We start from the raw sequence: 21,087 nt of genomic DNA, 5'->3' as shown, positions 1-21,087 counted from the left end.
AAAATCCCCGCTGTTTTGACCTCCGTGTACAGTTTATAATTCAGGCTCTGGAAAAACGGATCCCTTGGCTTGTTTTACTTGGCAAATTCCAAAAAAATCCGTTGCAGCTAATTTCTGCAAAGCTGTGAAAGTATTTTTACAATAGGCATCAGGTTCAAACCACAAGATCAGCCCAAAGGGCTATAAATCGATAACTAACCCAGGAATATATTGGTTTTGGAAAGTGCTAGGCGTGGGTATCACCTACTGCTCTGAAGGGTTTACCCGATGTATATGATCACTTCTTTGAAAAGCTGAAGTTCAACAGAGTGCGAGTAAAGAATTTTCAGGGTGTTTTTTTTTTTTTTTTTAAGGGAATTACATGTATGAATCCTGCTAACAAATAGTCAGAGCTGTGAGCATAACTTTTGCCAATTCCTTAACAATGATGTTCCTCCATGCTGCAAAATCCCCAGATGTGAGTGTGGCCACTAAATGTGTAGATTTTTTTTCTGAAAACACAGGCAGCACGTTGAAAACCAAATATTGCAGTGTGTTACTGGGCATTTAATTCAATCCCTGTCTGATGTGAATTCGAACTCCTAGGCCAAGCTCCATCAGCACAACGTTTTGAAAAGTCACCTCAATATTTAACAAGAAATGGCATCTTCTGAATGCATCATTTCAATTTCCACCACCAGCGCCTTGCTTCCTAGGCTGGGGTTCTCAAGCATAGCTTGTGGGAGGGGAGGAGAGGAAATGACCCATCTGCACATGTAATGGGATCACTGATGAGCTCCAGTGTAGACATGTTGCATTTGTGTAGCTTAGTCCCAGCGAATTACCAGAGTAAATCATTCCACTGCAAATTTTCTTCTACACTAGTGCAGTGTCACACTGGGAGTCCCAGATTTCCTTAATGAAGGCTGGCCCTAAGACTGTAAATAAATGGAAAATTGCTTTGGAAAAATGCTTATCTGCTTTAGTCATTTCCTTCATAATCATTTGTCTTTAATCAGATTTTGTGTCTCTAATATTTAAGGTTAAAGTTTGAAAAAACAAAATGCAAACAATCTTCTAAAATCCTATAAGAAGATATAAACCATTTGTAAGGAGATGAATCAAGTCTGGGTCTTGCAAAGTTGTCATTGGCAAGATGGGCAGATGATAAATAAAAGCAGAAGAGCAATTACCTGATTGCCTTCTATGATGAGATAACTGGCTCTGTGGCTATGGGGAAAGCAGTGGAAGTGATATATCTTGACTTTACCAAAGGTTTTGATATGGTCTCCCACAGTATTCGTGCCAGCAAGTTAAGAGTGTGGATTGGATGAATTGACTTTAAGGTGGATAGAAAGCTGGCTAGATTGTCGAGCTCAACTGGTAGTGATCAACAGCTCGATTTCTAGTTGGCAGCTGGTATCAAGCAGAGTGCCCCAGGGGTCGGTCCTGGTGCTGGTTTTGTTCAACATCTTCATTAATGATCTGGATGATGGGATGTATTGCACCTTCAGCAAGTTCACAGATGACACTAAGCTGGGGAGAGACGTAAATATGCTGGAGGGTAGGGACAGGGTACAGAGTCACCTAGACAAATTGGAGGATTGGGCCAAAAGAAATCTGATGAGGTTCAATAAGGACAAGTGCAGAGTTCTGCACTGAGGACGGAAGAATCCCATGCACCGCTACAGGCTGGGGACCGACTGGCTAAGTGGCAGTTCTGCAGAAAAGGACCTGTGGGTTACAGTGGACGAGAAGCTGGATGAGAGTCAGCAGTGTGCCCTTGTTGCCAAGAAGGCTAATGGCATATTGGGCTGCTTTAGCAGGAGCATTGGCAGCAGATTGAGGGAAGTGATTATTCCCTCTATTCGGCACTGGTGAGGCCACATCTGAAGTATTGCATCCCGTTTTGGGCCCCACCACTACAGAAAGTATGTGGACAAATTGGAAAGCGTCCAGTAGAGGGCAACAAAAAATTATTAGGGATCTGGGGCACAGGAGAGGCTGAGGGAACTGGGCTTATTTAGTCTGCAGAAGTGAGAAGAGATTTGATAGCAACCTTCAACTATCTGAAGGGAGGTTCCAAAGAGGATGGAGTTTGGCTGTTCTCAGTGGTGGCAGATGATAGAACAAGGAGCGAGTAGGGGAGGTTGGATATGAGGAAAAACAATTTCACTCGGAGGGTGGTGAAGCACTGGTATGGGTTACCTAGGGAGGCGGTGGAATCTCCATCCTTAGAGGTTTTTAAGGTCCAGCTTGACAAAACCCTGGCTGGGAGGATTTAGTTGGGGTTGGACTAGATGACCTCCTGAGGTCTCTTCCACCTCAATCTTCTATGATTCTATGACTGACTAGTCTGAAACCTTATTGTTTCAATTTATAACATTTTGATATATCATTTGGCAACACAATACGTTTTGTGAAAATATTTGGTGGCAGTGGCATTTCCAAAGAGCCAGTCACTATTTTTGTGTAAAATGATATACGCAGATATCAGCATTTGGACTTTGCTTTGGACTTCTCTTCCCCTCCTCCCCCAGCTCCCTGAAATTCATGTACCTGCTATATTTGGCTTTGGAAACTGTAAAGACCTGCAAATTTAGCATCATTTACATTCTTAAAAATGATTTGTTTACTCTAAAAATTCATAGTTAGTGTTATTAGGGATTTTCTCTATTAAGACTCACCTGACAGCTTTCCACTCTCAGGTAGATAACTGTTCTGTTTTCCTAATGATATGACAATTAGGTTCCTTAAAGGACTGGAAAGATTGTACCCTCAACTAAGGGAACCCATTTCCCGTTGGGATTTGAACTTCGTTTTGTCTCAACTTTATGGGGCCACCAACTGAGCCTCTTGCAACATGCTCCTTACTACACCTTTTGCTGGAAGGTGGTTTTCCTAATTGCTATCACTTCTGCTAGAAGAGTCTCCGAACTGCATTCTCTTACATCTGAACCACCATACAGTGTCTCCTGTGAGGAGAAGGTGTACTTATGCCCTCCTCTGAAGTTTCTCTCTAAGGTAGTTTCAGATTTTTATATCAATAAATCAATTTACTTTCCTGCATTTTACCCCAAACCACATACAAATAGGGAGGAGCAACAGATATATACAGTGGGCGTAAGACAAGCACTGGCATTTACATAGGCCTTGGCTACACTTGCACGTTATACCGCAATAAAGCCGCCCAGAGCGCTCTAACTCACTCCCCGTCCACGCTGGCAAGGCACGTAGAGCGCTCTGACTCCCTGGCTAGAGCGCTGCTGGTATTCCACCTCCCCGAGAGGGATAAGGTGTGCTGCGTATTGGGTAAGACGCTACAGCGTCCGTATGAACGAGGAGTTGCATTACAGCGCTCTGATTGCCCTCCAGAAACGTCCCATAATCCCATTAACTGAAGTGGCCTCTCTTGTCTTTGTTGTGAACTCCGTCAGGAATGCGGAAGGGACCCTTTCAAAGTTCCTTTTCTGCGGCATGCTGGCTGCTTATCAGTGCTGAGAAAAAAAAACAAACAGCTGTTTGCTTTGGGGTGGGGGGGGGCGGGATCTGTACTTACAAGACAGCATGCTGAAACACTCTCAGCACCCCAAAAACCCACTGTTGCTCCCCCCCACATATACAGAACACACTCCACCCTCGCCATTTGAAAAGCACTTTGCAGCCACTTGAACGCTGGGATAGCTGCCCATAATGCACCGCTCCCAATGCAGCGGCAAGTGCTGCAAATGTGGCCACGCCAGTGCGCTTTCAGCTGTCAGTGTGGACACACTGCAGCGCTTTCCCTACTGCGCTGTACGAAGCTGGTTTAACCCAAAGCGCTCTACATCTGCAAGTATAGCCAAGCCCATAGTCAGGACCAAACCATTTTGGCGGCCCACCCAACTGTTCATGGCCATAGTGGACAGAATTGAAAGGTCTTTCAATCTCCACACAGAATTTCATTTCGGATAACTTCTTGTATCCACATGTGTTATGATCTGGCAGGTGTCTCTCTCCCAGACAAGCTGACTGCCCCCTCTGCAAGATATCAGGCATCCTCAACAGCATTCCAGTGCAGATCCGTATCCTGGACATTAGCAAAGCAGCAACCAGGTCATCTGTGCACACTTTCTCCTGCCATTGCGCCGCCATTCAGTATTCAAGAGATGATGCCAAATTTGGTTGATCTGTATTGCAGTCTTTGTGACCATGAACTCTGATTCCCCAGCCTATTTAACTGCTTGGCAGTCACCAAGAGTGGAATGCACATGTGCAATCACTTGAAGAAGCAAAAACAGTTACTAACCTTTCATAATTGTTCTGCGAGATGTGTTGCACATGTCCATTCCATGACACAACACCCTCCCCCCCTTGGCACTGGAGTTTCCGGAAAGAAGGAATGGAGTGGGTAAAGGGTCATCTGGGCCCTTTATACCATCCCCAGCATCACACGGCTGCAGAAGGTGTTTGAGCTGCCCCCACAGGTACCACTGAGTAAAAAAATTTCCAGCAACTGAGTGGAGTGGACATATGCAATACATCTCGAAGAACAACAGTTATAAAAGGTTAGTTACTTTTTTTTCTGCTCTCATTTACACCTGGGCAATTCCTGTGAGGCTTTGCCCCCAAAAGGTGAACTAATGTGTGCGAGCAATCCTGCTCTAAAATCCTAGTGGAGACAAGGCTCTATAGTTGTACCATGAAGTAAACTGGGTGAGGTGAACTGTAGTCAGGGGTTTAGTGTTGACCTCCCCTAGCTACCTTACAGTAAAAGCTACAGTGTCTTGTCTCCACGGGGATTTTAGAAAAAGAATAAGTCACACATGTTAGTTATTCTGTGGTTTTTAAAAACACTATCTTTTTTGAAGTGAAGACACACCCTGACATCAGTGGGATTTCATGGGTGTATCTGGGTAGAACTTGCTCTAGAATTTCATGACTTATTGTAGCTACAATTTTCAGAAGTGTTGACTAAGTGTGGGTGCCTCAGACTTTCAGTTTCTAATCTGAGCCCCTTGTGCCACAGGAAACACAGGCCAATGGTGGACTCTTCATCTCTTGATGACTTCAGTTTAAGACTGGATGCCTTTCTGGAAGATCTATTTTAGTCCAGTGCAAGTTATTGGACTCAGTGCAGGGATAACGGCATGAAACTTTATAGCCTGTGACATTCAGGAGGTCAGGGTAGAAGATCTAATGGTCCTCTCTGATCTTAATACCTATTAATCTGAATTTCAAAAGTGCGGAGGGCTGCGGCTTCCAGTGGGAGTAGTGCACCTTTAAAGTGACATGCCGTCATTTAAATAATAATAATAAATACTCACCATTGGTGTGGTTTTCAAATATGAGTTTATCGTTGCATTCCTGTTCATCCACACAACCACAGATGTAAAATATTCCTTCCTCACTAGACTGATGGGTCATGATGCACCGTGAGGTGTTGTAATTTGGAACCATTACATTTTCTACTGGGAGCTGTGGGTTGTGGCACAGAGTGCTGATCTTAATGCTGTCATTGTCTTGCTTCCTGAAAATATGCAAGGAATCAACAATGCATCAGGCCAAAATCTCTGCATCCAAAAAATATACAATCGCCCTGTATGATAAAATCATCTCAAACCTGGGCTGCTTGTTAGTTTGATACCACGTGATGTATGGATTTTTTGTAATGGGTATGGTGCAGAGCAGGGGTCTCAAACACGTGGCCTGCGGAGTTATTTACTGCGGCCCGCCATAGGCATTGACTCCACCGGCAGCCAAGCTCCCATCACCTTCTGTACCCCCTTCTTCTCCCCGCTCCTCCGCCTACCTCCCAGCACTTCCCACCACCAAACAGCTGTTTTGGTGGTGCTTAGGACTTTCCAGGAGGGAGGAGTGGGGATGCTGTGTGCTCAGGGGAGAAGGCGGAGAAGAGTCGGGACCAGGGTGGGGATTTGGGGAAGGGGTTGGAATAGGGGCAGGGAGGGGGTGGAGTTGGGGTGGGGACTTTGGGGAAGGGGTTGGGGTAGGGACTTTGGGGAAGGGTTAGGGCCTCATGGAGGGAGTGGAGTGGGGGTGGGGGATTTGGGGAAGGGGTTGGAATGGGGGGTTTGAAATGATGGTCAAAATTAGCACTGACGTTTTGCATTACAGTTTTAAAAAAGTTAATACATTAACTTTTAATAGCATACTATATTACTCTTCATTTTTTTCATTTTTGACTATACTTTTGTATCGTTGTATGAAAAGGTTTCAGTGATGCAGCCCTTGGGTCAATGTACTAGTCCTCATGTGGTTCTCATGGTGACTTGAGTTTGAGAGCCCTGGTGTAGAGCAATAGCCCTCAACCTTTCCAGACTACTGTACCCCTTTCAGGAGTCTGAGTTGTCTTGCATACCCCCAAGTTTCACCTCACTTACTTACAAAATCAGACATGAAAATACAAGTGTCACAGCACACTATTACTGAGAAATTGCTTACTGTCCCAATTTTACCATATCCTTGTAAAATAAATCAATGGGAATATAAATATTGTACTTATATTTCAATGTATAATATATAGAGCAGTATAAACAAGGTGTCATATGAAATTTTAGCTTTTGCTGACTTGCTAATGCTTTTTATGTAGCCTGTTGTAAAATCAGACAAATATCTAGATGAGTTGATGTACCCCTTGGAAGATCTCTGCATACCCCCAGGGGTATGTGTATGCCTGGTTGAAAACCACTGGTGTAGAAAGATGTTGAAAAAAAGTTACTTTTCTTGTATGTCAATGGGAAATTTACAATAGAGATCAATAGCAGGATATGGGGCAAAGAATCCAGCTGTTATCAGTAGATTACTCATTGGTTAATTATCTGTAATGCAATGTGGGGTTATCAGGTAGCTCCTTTGCCTTAAATGGAACTAAGCTGATTTACGTCAGGTTGAGGATCTAGTCCATTGATTCCAGAAGTTCAAGGAAGAAGCTGCATCCTTCACATATTGATTGAATGGTGCAACTCTTCCGATAGTCCATGGACCCCTCCTGACAGTACAAAGCAGTGAGCTTTTAAATGTGGTCCGCCTATTTTCACTATGATGGTAGGATCTGATCCTGAGAGTTCTGAACTCCAACTCATTGCTGTTTAGCACCCGTCTGAATTAGGTTGTAAATCAGCATTTATGTGCCTGGTTCATTGTGACACACCACTAAATGTTCTTTCTCTCTCATACTTAGTTACTGTGTCAACTTCTTTTGGGGATTTTTGTAGAAAAGAAAATATAGTGGTACATCTGTGTGTAGCCCTTCCCCCCAAGCTGTGGCTTAAGCCTCCTTCCTTTTCTTGCCCTGGTACTTACTATCACTATTATTATTTGGAGCAGCTTCTCCCCTCTCCTCACATGGCTCAGGTCCTGGCTTCTGTTCTTGGTGCTTGGTGCCTCCACTCAAAGGGACTCCTCTCTGTGCCACGGGAAAGGAGCCACATCAAGGTCCCATCAAGGTTAATGGGGGTTTTGCCATTGACTTCAGTGAGTCCAAGACTTGATCTAGTTACCATTGCAAAGTCTACTGAGGCATTGTGAATTTGCATAGTCTATATTCAGAGCTCTTTCAGTGCCCTGCATTCATGGCTTGTAACTAGTGCTGTTGATTAATCACAGTTGACTCATGCAATTAACTAAAAAAAAATTAACTGCAATTAAAAAAATTAATTGCGATTAATCGCACTGTTAAACAATAGAATACCAATTGAAATTAAATATTTTTGGATGTTTTTCTACGTTTTCAAATATATTGATTTTTATTACAACACAGAATACAATGTGTACAGTGCTCACTTTATATTTTTATTACAAATATTTGCACTGTAAAAACAATAAACAAAAGAAATAGTATTTTTCAATTCATCTCATACAAGTACTGTAGTGCAATCTCTTTATCATTAAAGTGTAACTTACAAATGTAGATTTTTTTTGGTTACATAATTGCACTCAAAAACAAAACAATGTAAAACTTTAGAGCCTACAAGTCCACTAAGTCCAACTTCTTGTTCTGCCAATTGCTAAGACAAACAGGTTCGTTTGCATTTACGGGAGATACTGCTGACTGCTTCTTAGTTTCAATGTCACCTGAAAGTGAGAACAGGCATTCACATGGCACTTTTGTAGCTGGCATCGCAAGGTATTTACATGCCAGATATGCTAAACATTCATATGCCCTTTCATGCTTCGACCACCATTCCAGAGGACATGCTGACGATGCTCCTTAAAAAAAAAAAATTGTTAATTAAATTTCTGACAGAACTTCTTGGGGGAGAATTGTGTGTCTCCTGTTCTGTTTTACCCACATTCTGCCATGTGTTTCATGTTATAGCAGTCTCGGATGATGACCCAGCACACGTTTGTTTTAAGAACACTTTCACAGCAGATTTGACAAAATGCAAAGAAGGTAGGACTGAGTGGACTTCTAGGTTCTAAAGTTTTATATTGTTTTATTTTGAATGCAGTTATTTTTTGTACATAGTTCTACATTTGTAAGTTCAACTTTCATTATAAAGAGATTGCACTACAGTACGTGTATTAGGCAAATTGAAATATACTATTTTGCTTTTTACAGTACAAATATTTGTAATCAAAAATATAAAGTGAGCACTGTACACTTTGTATTCTGTGTTGTAACTGAAATCAATATATTTGAAAATGTAGAAAACATCCAAAAACCTTTAAATAAATGGTGTTCCATTATTGTTTAACAGTGCAATTAATTGCGATTAATTTTTTTAATTGCTTGACAGTCCTACTTGTAATGTAAAGTATTATTCCAGCACATGGTCTTCCCTTAGAGGGAGCTTTTCACTAAGGCAGATTTCATGGGTAGTATGGCATTATTTGATGTGGTCAAATATCTTCTGGTGACTATAATGAGATTGATACTTGTTGTTACATGATCCTGCTTCGAAACCAGGTCTGCTGGAATGACACGCTTGGTGCCCAACTCTTTGTAGCTGCTCCATGTGTGAAAAGCTGAGAAAATGTCTGTATTATCTCTTCTGAATATTGTGTGACTTCGTTTCCCAGTTCAGTTTTGTACTGCAGCCTGCTTGACTGCACAGAGCTAAATCAAAGGAGGCTGTTACAGAGCTTAGCAGGAAAGGTAAAACAATGATAGAGGTAAAGTCAGCCTCCCATACATAGCTTCAAAGGATTTAAAGTAACAATGGCTGGGCCGTTAATGGCGGCAGAACATAGGAGTTAAGGTAACAATGGCTGGCTCCGTCCAGGCTAGGAAGTTTAACCCTTCCCAAGGCTAAGTTTGAGATCAAAGGGAACTCAAAAAGCTCACAGAACCTAGAAAAGGTAGGGATTGGGGTGTGTGGTGAGCTGTGAGAAGCTGGCCAGCATGCATTAGTGAAAAGGCTGACTGTGTGACTGAGCTATTCAGAGACAGTGAGAGAGCTGCAAACAGAGTGGGCCATTTCTCCTAAGTCCAAGATGGGGAATAAACCAGACTCCCTGGAGCTACAGATAGAGAGGTTAAGCTTAGGTAAGTCAATATGCGAGTGGGTCTCTTTGCTATTTTAAATCTACTTCTCTTAATCACTGTGTAACCTTTGGTGCAAAATAAATTATGCTCAGTTTTTAGAAACTGTTTCTGTGTCACTGCAAATGAAAGCTGTCACAGGTTCCCAAAGAGAAAGCTGTGCAGGGTCCAACAATTGTATTGTGGTAGCACCAAGAGATACTAATACATGATGATGATGATGATGATGATGATGTGTCTGCAACTAGTGGTGGTGGTGATCCAAATCTCTGCTCTCCAAGATGTGCCAGTAATTTAGCTGATAGAAATGTTCACTCAGAAAAAGGTACTTGGATAAGCACTTCTATTTCATTCTTCTTTTTCAGGTGGAGCCAATAAATGGTATTTTCTGGACTCTTCCTCAGTTTGGTCACCAAAGTTTGTGGTTTAATTGCTAGGTTTAACATGCTGTCCTTGAATGACCACCCCCTGTCTGGCTTTCATTCCATAGGGGACAGAACTAGTCTCTTTGGATAACTCTTCACTGTTTCTAGAGATGTCTTGACCTTTTGATTTGACAAAATTATAACATGCAGGAAATAGGGCCCTGAGCATGCCCAGTATGTGTGTTGTGCCCAGGTTTACATAACAGATTCAGGTACTGAGTAACTACTGAGCAGAAAGAATGGGTGATGTCCCTTCTGAGCATTATCTCCTAGTATTTGCCATCCAGACATCCCCTGAGGGAGGCTTCAGGGATAGCCACCAGCAACGGCCTGCAAAGGACAATGGCTTTGGAAAGAGCTGTACTGCCATGAAAGATGGGAACGTTGTGGAGGTTCTTAGAATGAAATTTCCCTCTGGATCTCAGAACAGCCATGGTTTAAGGGGCAAATATCCTTGTTTCTCCTTACTCAAAATGGGACAATTCAGAGGAAACTGAGACCTTGATGTGTTGGAGGTTCCAGGAGAATTTCCCCCTTCAGTGGGTTTCTATGTGGAAGGCAATGACTGGGTTTTTTTTAAACATGACTGCACCATTTAACTACACCCAAGTAATACAGTGAGCAATGCCCTGAAAATGCATGCAATAAACCTTATCAGAGGAATAATTCTTGATGACATTGTTATATGAGGTGTTACAATGTAATCAATCCTAGAGTTGTACAGTGCTCCAGTTAAACAATGTTTCTAATGGACAGAGTTCATTTACTTTTAGTACCATAGATTGCCAGCCTTTTTAACAGGGACTTTGTGGAATATTTTCACGTGTCTAAGGGCCAGATTTTTAAAGGTCTTTAGGCACCTACCTGCATCTTTAGGTATTGCTGGGCTTAACATTGAATGACCATTCCATATCTGGCTTTCATTCTAGAGAGGACATAACTAGCCTTTGGACACTCTTTTTACTGTTTCTAGAGATGTCTTGACCTTTTGCTTGACCAAATTATAACGTGCAGGTAATAGGGCCCTGAGCATGCCCAGTATGTGATTATGGTGATTATCTGTTGTGTTCATTCCCTTTGGGGCACCTGGCATTGGCCACTGTCAGAAGACAGCATACTGGGCTAGATGGACCTTTGGTCTGATCCAGTATGGCCATTCTTATAGAAATCGTATTATAATATCAGTAGTAATTGACTTCTCAAGAGATTTTACTTTCTGGAATTAATGCATTTGTTTGAACATCATGCATTTTGAATTAAATATTGATGAATTTTCTGAAACCCTGTAGCTGTGTTGTTTTAGTCAATAATAAGAATAGTTAAAATATTTAAGGACCTGATCCTGAAAACTCACTCAAGAAGCTGCGTTCACTTCAGTGGAATAACTCACATGAATAAGGTTGGCAGAATTGGGCCAAAGCTATTATAGCAATAGTCTGTTCCTTGAGGTTTTATTTTAAATTAGTATTCTATATTATGTCATGTTATGATGTCAAACATTCTTCTAACGTACCACAAATTTTGCTCTATAGAGAATATCTGGGGTTCCTGTTAAATTCAATGGAAATCCTTTGTGCAGGCATTGAGAGTTCAGATCTAGATCCAAATTCGATAGGTTGGGTCCATTTTTAGTTATTGTTTACTGCTTGTATATCACCACAATATATGTAGTGCTTTACAATATAGATGAAGATTAGATTAAACTGAGAACAAACAGGAAATGGTAAGAGAACTTATGGTTATGTAGGCCCTTGGATGCTTGGTGCATGTGTCTTGGTGGTAACCAAGTGTTACTTCTGAAATAAATTAATTTAATAATAATAATATCAGAGACTATAGTAATGTAACGCACCTTGAGAAGTGGGTTTGGAGAAGTGTTTTAGGAGGAGGATGCATGGGCTCAGAAACTAGGTTGCTAAACATTGTATGAGAACCTATATAGATTAGAATGACTGATAGGGACAGGAGTCTGTCTTGGTACATGGCCTACATCACTAGAGTATCTGATTAGGACACTGTGGTCAGGTAGTCACTTGGGCCCAGATCCTCAAAGGTAATCAGTAGAAGTTAGGAGCCTAGATACCTTTTGAGGATCTGGGACTTGGAAGCTACAGTGTGGCATTATTCTTGGGATATCAGTCAGAACAAAATAAGGTATGAAAGTGGATGTGGGCAAAAAATACAAAGGAGTACCTCCCCAGAGAAGCAACTTGGGCTAAGTGAAAAGGTGATCAGGGTAAGAGAAGAGAGGTCAGAGGAGGAGCAACTTTGTGAAGATTTTTGAAGACGAGGTGCTTGATACTGCTCTGAGAGGGAACAGTATGAATTTGTGCATATATCAGTATTTGTTATAAGGGTCAGAAACATGGTCTTGGGGCTGAGACACAGGAATGGGAGTCAGGAGACCAGAACAATATTCCTGGCTCTGCCACAGACTCCCTGTGTGATCTGGATACTTAAATTCTCTGTGCGTCTGTACTTCATTTCATCTCATGGGTATTGTGAACTAAATGTCAGTAAAGTTCCCTGAGATCCTCAGATAGCCGGTGCTCTCAAAGCGCAAAATAGTGTCCTTTGTATAGCACCACAGATGTACACAGGGCTGGATGGTGAGTAACATGAATGGCAATAGTAGCCTCGTTCCATGGGGGTACCCTGCTATATGGTCATTACAGCTGGAGTGCCTCATAAGGCCTCAGACTTTTTTTTTAAGGAGCGGAGGGTGGGCGCTTGGCAGCCATTAACTGGGAGATTGTTCCAGCTCTAATGGGTGGCGCATGTGTGTGTGCTGTATCGAGCCATATCTATTTAACAGCTAATAGAATGGTTTCCTGTTAGTAACTGTGAAAGCAGCATTCCAGAATTAGATGTGTGTCCCTGGCGCTTTGCAGAGAGCACTAACAACGATCTCCAGGGGGAAGAGCTTAACCGCGAAACTGAGTCGTCGTGTTTTCTTTGGGCTCTGGAGTTTTTCTTTCAAAACCAGCTTTTATCAGCATGTCAAGAACACAAATTTGGAAGGAAATGAAAAGCCAAAGCAAAGCCAGCCCCCGAGAGTGACTGAGGTAACTGTGCCACAATCTCCAGTGAAAACAGGCGCTTTTTCCATGTCACATTTACCGCTGCTAGGACTGTGAGCATGTAACTCTTTCAGACGGGCCTCTGCCATGCTCAGCACCAAGAGTGGCAAAGAAACCCTGCAATGGGCAAGCTGTCAGGTGGATGCTTTCCCCGCTCGTGGGGGGTGGAGACTGAAGGTACCCACCACACGTCTCTCCAGAGTGGGTGAGTGCAATGCGCTTCTAAGAGCCCGAATGCCTGTTTCAAAGCCCATTTGTTTCATTGGGTTTGGACTGGGCTGCTGCTCTATGGCAATCTGTGTTTACTAATAAACAGATTTCAGGCATCAAGGCATTGGAAACTATATGGAGACCTAGAAAAAACGAGGCTAGGACATGCATCCTGGGAGTTCCTGTGCATAAAGAAACTATAAACATAATTACCTTTGCACTCATGATGTTCTGCACTTGCAAGCATCTCCCATCCTGGGATCGCAAAGTGGGGTAAATGAGGTACAAAGAGGTTCTATGACTTGTTCAACATCTCAGAAAGTCAGTGGTAGAGCCAGGGATAGAACCCAGATCTGCTCTTTTTTAACCACTAGCCTATGTGGAAAACTGAACTACAATCCTGAAATCTGAATGCCAAAGGACACCTGACCTAGCACATCAAGGAGGCCCCCAATAACCTTGAGGGAAATAATTCTGAAAGTTACAATAATGATCTTCCTTCTGGGTCACTGAGAACAAGATTGTATTTTGGGGGTGAACTTGTCACTTACATCTGGAGCATACGGGAGAAAACACTATTGATGTAAAGCTGGGTACCAAACAAAAGATGAGGAAAGGTCACTTAAATGTTCCTTTGTCAACAGAAGATGGGATCTAAAGCCCACTCTAGTCAGTAGGAGTCTGTATTGACTTCAGTTGATTAGCCCTGAGAGATCAATGTCTTCCGGGGGGTCTTCACACAGGAAATCTGAGCTTCACAAAACAGAACAAGCTGTATCCTCTGTGGCAGACTAACAGCTTGCCAGCGCAGGATAAGATAAAGTGCTAACAACTTCTGGCAAGTGAAGATGCTGATGAGGAGGAAAGAGAGGTGAGGCTGTGTGGTGGCAGGCTTTCATACCTCCGACTCTGTCACAGCTCACAGAAACATACCTCTTCCTTAGTGATTTATTAATAAGGATCTGTTATCCTGTGGCCACTAGGTGACTTCCTCACCAGACAAGATGAGTGATTTTGCAAAGGATTTACGGTCTGATTCCATGTGAGGCAATTAATGGTGGTGTTTTGGTTTCTCCGGCAACTGTGGGCTTCTCCTGATAGAGCCAATGAAAGGTCTCAGGGTTACTGTTCCCCAGAGAGAGACTCAGTTTTGTTTTCAGACTTTAAGGTCTTGTCTTCACTTAGAAGAAAGGTGTGTGTTTACCTCGTGTTAGCTAACACATGGTAACTGAAGGGAAAACCATAGTGAAGACTAAGCAATTTGCAGCTTTGACACTAATTAGCAGGTTGAGATAAATTCTAGGCTCCCCATAGCCTTCATCTCAACCTGCTAGCTAATATGAAACTACAGGTTGACTGGCCCAGCCAATCACTGCATTTCCCTATATCGTGAATAGGAGATTCATAGGTTCCAAGGTCATAAGGGACCATTGGATCCTCTGTCTGGGTGCAGGGCTACAATTTCTGCCGAGTGTTATGGCACTGGCTCCAGGCACTTTTACATTCTGTTATGTAAAGTCTGTATCTGTCCATATAGCCATCAAACGTGAAATACCTGACCGTGTAGGAGGGCATAGACTCATAAATATTAAGGTCAGAAGGGACCATTATGATCATCTAGTCTGACGTCCTGCACAACGCAGGCCACAGAATCTCACCTACCCACTCCTGTAACAAACCTCTCACCTATGTCTGAGCGATTGAAGTCCGCAAATCGTGGTTTAAAGACTTCAAGGTGCAGAGAATCCTCCAGCAAGTGACCTGTGCCCCACGCTGCAGAGGTTTGATTGATATTAGTTTGTGATGGCTGCATTATTCCAAGAGCTAAAGCCATGACTGAATTATTCAGTGTCTTCTAATGTGAACGAAGACTGCCCACAAAAGTAAGAGTTTGACATATCAGGCTGTGAGGAAGGATTTGAGGATCTGGCCCCATGGAACTTGCTTGCAAGGTTAAATTCATGGCAGCCCTGCTGGAGTAGGGTTGCAGGATTTGGCCAATAGTAAACTTGAATGTAGAGAAATTTCATATATAGTGCATTTGAAAGTCTCAAATTGTATCCGTGCAAATTGCAATTGTGAATACAGTGGAATGAATCAGAGCAGGGAGATAGGTGGGGAAGATTATTAATGGAGAATGTGTCCTGTGTGTGTATATAATATGTGTAGCATGCTAAAAAGCAATCATTTCACACTGGTCCTTCTTTTGCTCTGTAAATAATTCAGGTACTTTTTGCCGTACTGTCAGGGACTCATTGGGCCAATGCTCTGGAACTGCTCCGTGGGAAGCCAGCCAGGACTCTGCGGGAGCATGCCGCCTCCTCTTTCTGAGCATACGGTCACCCGGGCAAGAAGCTTCCACCTTCCTAGGTCTGACCTTGGAGCGTGCAGCGTCCCTTTCCACACCGTGCGCTTCCCGCAGTGAGTCTCGCCATGCAGGGTTCCTGGGGAAGCCAGAGGGCCCTGCACCCCAACTCTGCAGTTAGCAGTGACTCTCAACCAGTGTAAACTGGAAGGTTTATTAGTCGACAACAACACAGCGTAGAACAGTGTTTGTTAGCACAGAAATCAGTGACTTTCATTCAAGTTCATCTTGGGGGACCCTGGGCCGGACTCCCCCTCTTCCAGTTCCCGCAAGCAGGCTACCCAGGTTCCAGCAACCTGACCTCTGACATGCCTGATGTTCCCGACCTCTGACGCACCTGATGCTCCTCCTCCTCGTCTTTGTCTTGCTTCCCAGGCAAAGTGTCACCTGGTCATCACCTGGTTGCATCCCTCTCCTGGGTCTCAGAGTACAAAGGTCAACGCAGCTGGAGCAGCATCGCCTGCCCTCGAGGGTCTCAGTCACACATCCTTATCCCACCACATTGGTGCAATACACAGGGAAACTGAGGCACACAGTATTCATGCAAAACAGTAAAATTCATATAGGCTCAAGAGTAAGACAGCCATACAACATAACAAGGGAAAATCCCCGCTTCGTGTCACATACCGAAAGCACCTTGGTAATAGGGTTGTTGCTTACCATATGGCCACACAGATTTCATATGGACTCTCACAATAGGAGTTCAAATGACAGTTGCTGTAGCACACCTTTTCCCCACACACTGGGGAGGTGGAGTCACACCATTTACACAAGTTGGTCTTCAGATTTCTTCGTGCCCCGGCAGAACATGCTGGAAACAGAAACAAAGCCTTTGAGTTATCCATTTTCTTTGTCATTCTTGTCTCGAGTCTTAGCTGGCACTTAGTTTGCCTATGGGAAAAAAAATGTGTGATTCACATAACCACAGGAGGGGAGAGGGAACCCTGCACACAAGCCCAAGCTGACTCTGCTGTTTGTAAGTGCTCTTGTTTATCATTTTCCTTTGCTGAACTCTTAGGTCAAGTGTATTAGGCCAGAGTTCAGACAGCAGTTGCAGTTACATGAGCACCAAGGAAGCAGGTCCTGCTGGAGAGTGCTTATTTCAAAGCTGAAAATTCTGAGCTACCGAAGATAGGGTAGTCCAGTGGATACTGCACTGGACTGAGAATTAGGACACATGGGTTCTATTCCTGGCTCTGCCACTGACCCACTAGGCAGTGGGGGAGGGACATACTTTATTGGAGGTTCATGGATTCCAATACACCCACAGAAATCAGAAATCCAAGGGTGCAAAAACACCCAGCGTGGGAACAGGCAGCTTAATTTCCTCCTTTGCACAAGAAGCTGCACCTGGCTCCATAGCCCAGGCCATGGTGGCGCTACTCCTGGCCACATTGCTGCATAATGATGTCAAAGTCTCTACAGAGGCCCAAAGGGCAAAATCTGCCAGAGGGAGTGCCATGGGACTCGGTGTGTCCCAGTCTCCAGGCAACAGGGACACGGAGCAGGGCACTGGGCTCATGGCAGGGAGTTTCTGAGCAGTGGGAACAGATGCTGAGTGGAGCCACGTCCCCCATCACCTCTTGTGTGGGGTGTCTCTCACTGCCTTGCGTAACTGGGACTGGCCCTGCAAAGCAGAGCAGGCCCTGCACTGAGGCTGGGCCTACCACCAGACCACACACCCACCCCCAGCACTGTCATTGTGTCATCCTCTCTTTGTACTTTTATTGTTTTTACACAGCAGTTACACTGGATTTAGTATAATGCACTGATTTAATTGGGATGCTACGTTCACCCCTGCTCCTGTGTGACCTTGACTGTGATCACTTCACCTCTGTTACTCCATCTGTAAAATGGAGACAAAGAAAATTCCTTTATAAAATGCTTTGAGGTCTACAGATGAGAAGCGCTATAGTGGAGCTAAAGATCAGGGTTGTTTTCCCTTTAATGGGTGTTGAGAGATAAGAGTGAATCACAGCCTTTCTTCCAAATGCCCCTGAACTTAGGGACAGGATGAGGAGATTGGAAATGTTGGTCTGAATCTGAAATTAGCTCGTGTCTCTGACCCTTCTAATGGGCCAGCCCAAAACCTCTCTTCTGAACAATGCTGAACTTTGGGGGAGGGGTTTCTGGATTTCACTCTGGACCCAAACTTTTCAAGGGGAGAGCCCCCCTCTCATTTAAAGCCTTTGGTTTGTTGCGTGGCACTTTCCGCAGCACAGGTTACTGTTGTGTAGAGAGTCCTTATTCTAAACACACCATGATGAAGAAATAATTTCAGCAGGCGTGCAGTAGCTGCTGTGTATATGGCATGGGTACAAAATCCTATTTATTTTTGTACCAGAGCTGAAGGAACTATTTTAGGTTAAGGAATAAATCTCAGCTAAATTTAAACTTCCTGTTGGAAAGCCGTTTGTTTTTGATTTTAAAAAAGCAACCAAAAGAGCCATCAAGGAAGTGTTTTAAAAAAATGGCCCAAATGTAGGCATCGAATTAAAGCAGCCTGATTTGCAAAGGCTCTGAGTATCTAAAATCCTCACTGATTTTGATGAGAGCTGTCAGCTCTCTCCACTTCACAATGAGATTTTCAAAACTACCAAAGAGATTTGGACACCCAATTCCCAGTAAAACCCCACTCTGCCTGGTTCTGCTGTGACAGTGATTGGCTTTATAGCCTTAATATTAACATCCCATTAATTTTCATGGGTAATGGGTTTCCAAATCCCCTATGTGACTCTGAAAATCTTAGCCTTTGAAAATCAGGACACTCTAATTTAGGAGCCTAACTTTAGGCACCCAGATTTGAAAACTTTGGCCCTGTGTTCATGTGTTTATTGTTACAAAGGGCTAGTCTGAAACTTAAGTTTCAAAATAAAGCCCCAATCCTGCAAACTCCCACTCACCTAGCTAGGTCCTACTCACATGAGCCGTCCCACTGATCTCAAAGGTACCTCTTGCCTAAGTTGCCTAACTCCTCACAGGAGTACGGATTTTCAGGATCAGGTCTTTGAATGCCAAGTGTCAGTGAATTAAGAACTTTGTAGCAAAAACTTCAGGAACTCTTTAAAAGAAGCACCAATGCCACCAGCCCTACGGTATGTTAGCGGGGGATGCTGCAGTTGTACTCACGAGGATATTGTGCCTTATTTTGCTGTGTCAGAGAAAGGATTTGTTCCTTTTAATCTTATCACGTATGGCAAAAAATCTAGTAGCAGACCATAGCAAAATAAAAGGCCAGTTAATATATACGGAGTCCTAATTTTCGGTTGCTTGGGTTGTCTGTATTAAAGTACCCCAGGCAGAATGTGCTTTGTATCCAGATTTCTCCAAAGGGCTCATATTTAGGCACCTGCAGGAAGTGACCAGGTACTCAACTATGCTGATCACCCTACAGCCGCCACTGTTCTCAATAAGGCATCCTCAGTGCAGTCCCTATCAATTGGATCTTCCAGCTGCTGAGCACTTTGGGCATCCGACCTCTTCTCTTCAGTGCCTAACTCCGAGCTCCTGAAAATGTGGCCCCAAGTATCTTAGTTATTGTCACTTTATATTTTGGATAGCAGTGCCAAAAATCCAGTGTAATAACATTCTCTCTAGGAATTGATATCACACCCATCACTGTGGTAACTGAGTGCCTCAGCTGAGAATAGTCATCCTTCTCCAGTATCTTTGTGTCTTCTTCATCTGGGTCGTATGGAGTTCAAAGTTTTCCATCATTAATTATCTAAAGTTTATTCTATGAAAAAGTCAAATTCTGCCCTGGGATGTGTGTCAGAGTTTCCTATTGACACACATCTGGGGAAAGTACTTAGCCTTGGATGTTCCACGTCTACACTACCCGCTGGATCGGCAGATAGCGATCAATCTATTGGGGATTGATTTATCACATCCAGTGTAGACGCGATAAATCAATCCCTGATTGCTCTGCTGTCGACTCCGGAACTCCACCATGGCAAGAGGCGGAAGCAGAGTCGACAGAGTGGCGGCTGTCGATCCCGCACCGCGAGGGTGCAAAGTAGGTGATTCTAAGTCGATCTAAGATATGTTGACTTCAGCTACGCTATTCTCGTAGCTGAAGTTGCGTATCTTAGATCGATCCCCCCTTAGTGTGGACCAGTTATCCACTAGTGTGGACCAGTTATCCGCTAGTGAACTCACAGGCATCCTGTTGTCTAAACACAGGTAACCTGCACCTGGGGGAGAAAACCCCAAAGACAATCTGTGAATTAGAGAGGGAGTGGAAAGATGCCTCATGGCATTAAGGGATTTTAGCTTCCTTGCTTCCCAAATCTAAGGCGTGCAGGCTGCTCTAACACCATCTCGTGTGCCTAGTGTGATCCTTCCATCAGCACTGCTGCCCCTCTGACGTGCATCAATAAAAGAACACTTGGGACCCTTAAACACAGAAATAAACCATTTACAAGCTTCCGTGGCTTCAGATCTGAGACCAGTGTTCACAACCAAGAAGGAAGCCTGGCTGGAGTAGACAAATCTGTTGATTCCGTAGGCTGGGAAGAGGAATTTTTTTTTAATTGACCTATGAAAGAGTCAAAATGCCACACAGCAAGGATGTCTCCAAGAAGCAGCATTGTGGCTGTTAGATGGGAATTTGGGAGGGGTGGGGGGATCAAACCAAGAAGATGGGCAAGGTTACTATAAAACTTCGGTACAAACTGATACGAAGAGTTCTGCATTTTGGGCCAGCTCCTGGCCCTATTGAAGTCAATGGTAATTTTGTTGATGACCTCAGTGAGACCAGGATTTGAGGATAACCTCCCAAGCACACTGTTTTGAACACTGATACTGGACCTCCTAAAACTGGCCAGAACTGAAACCCTGGCTCCAAACACCTCTTAGCTTTAAAGAGTCGATCCAAGTCTGGATCTCACCAGCTCATCTCTCTCTCTGGGTCTGATTCTCATTTTACATAAATGAACATATACTTGATGCCTCCTTTAAGGTCCCTTTACACGTTTACAGGAGTGATGTTAGTGTAACTGAGTCTGGCCCTATGTCACTACAACTGTGGAGAAATTGAAATCCAGCTCCCAACTTTGCTGCAGGAGGGCTCATTGCAAACACTCCCTGGTGGATCTAGGTGAAGAGTGTGATGCAGATAGAATTTGGGTGATGACTGCCTTCCTCAGGAGACGAAGCTAGAACGTTGGTGACAGGCTATGCTGAAAAGCTAGATCAAGTGGGAAGGCTCTGTGCTTTTCTTTACAGATATTCTCCCCGAAGCCCAGTGAACAAGACAGTGCTTGAGCCAGCCTGTGTCAAATATTCACCCGGGGAAACTCAGACTGGAAGAGGATTGCTCCTCCGTTGTCTGCAAAGAAGAGGAAGCACACAAGGTATGGGGGTAAAATGAAAAGAAAATGAAAGTTTCCATGTGTGAAGATCTGGGGGCCTCCCTTTAGAATTTTTGGATCTTTTTACTAAGAAAGACACTAATAGATCATGCTTGATTTACTGCCATTTCTGTGAATAACCCCTGTTACAGTCAATAGGAGTTGTGAACGTGGATCAGTAATAATACTCAGC

At 43.6% G+C, this 21,087-nt stretch overlaps 1 protein-coding gene across 1 annotated transcript in view; it reads right to left on the bottom strand.

Moving 5' to 3' along the window:
• LOC144271838 (TGF-beta receptor type-2-like) overlaps positions 1–19,257 on the bottom strand; it is a 29,468-nt gene extending 10,211 nt beyond the window's left edge. Inside the window, exons 1-4 of the mRNA XM_077829426.1 lie at positions 19,185–19,257; positions 18,531–18,548; positions 16,204–16,354; positions 5,286–5,488 (exon numbers count right to left, since the gene is read on the bottom strand). Of these exons, the coding sequence (XP_077685552.1) occupies positions 5,286–5,488; positions 16,204–16,354; positions 18,531–18,548; positions 19,185–19,257 (445 nt within the window). The remainder of the gene's footprint in view (positions 1–5,285; positions 5,489–16,203; positions 16,355–18,530; positions 18,549–19,184) is intronic.
• Between the last annotated feature and the right edge of the window lie 1,830 nt (positions 19,258–21,087).

Source organism: Eretmochelys imbricata, chromosome 11 (assembly GCF_965152235.1).
Source record: "Eretmochelys imbricata isolate rEreImb1 chromosome 11, rEreImb1.hap1, whole genome shotgun sequence".
NCBI classification, from domain to species: Eukaryota; Metazoa; Chordata; order Testudines; family Cheloniidae; genus Eretmochelys; species Eretmochelys imbricata.
The sequence above is the reverse complement of the archived record's forward strand: the minus strand, read 5'-3'. Positions and strand labels throughout refer to the sequence as shown.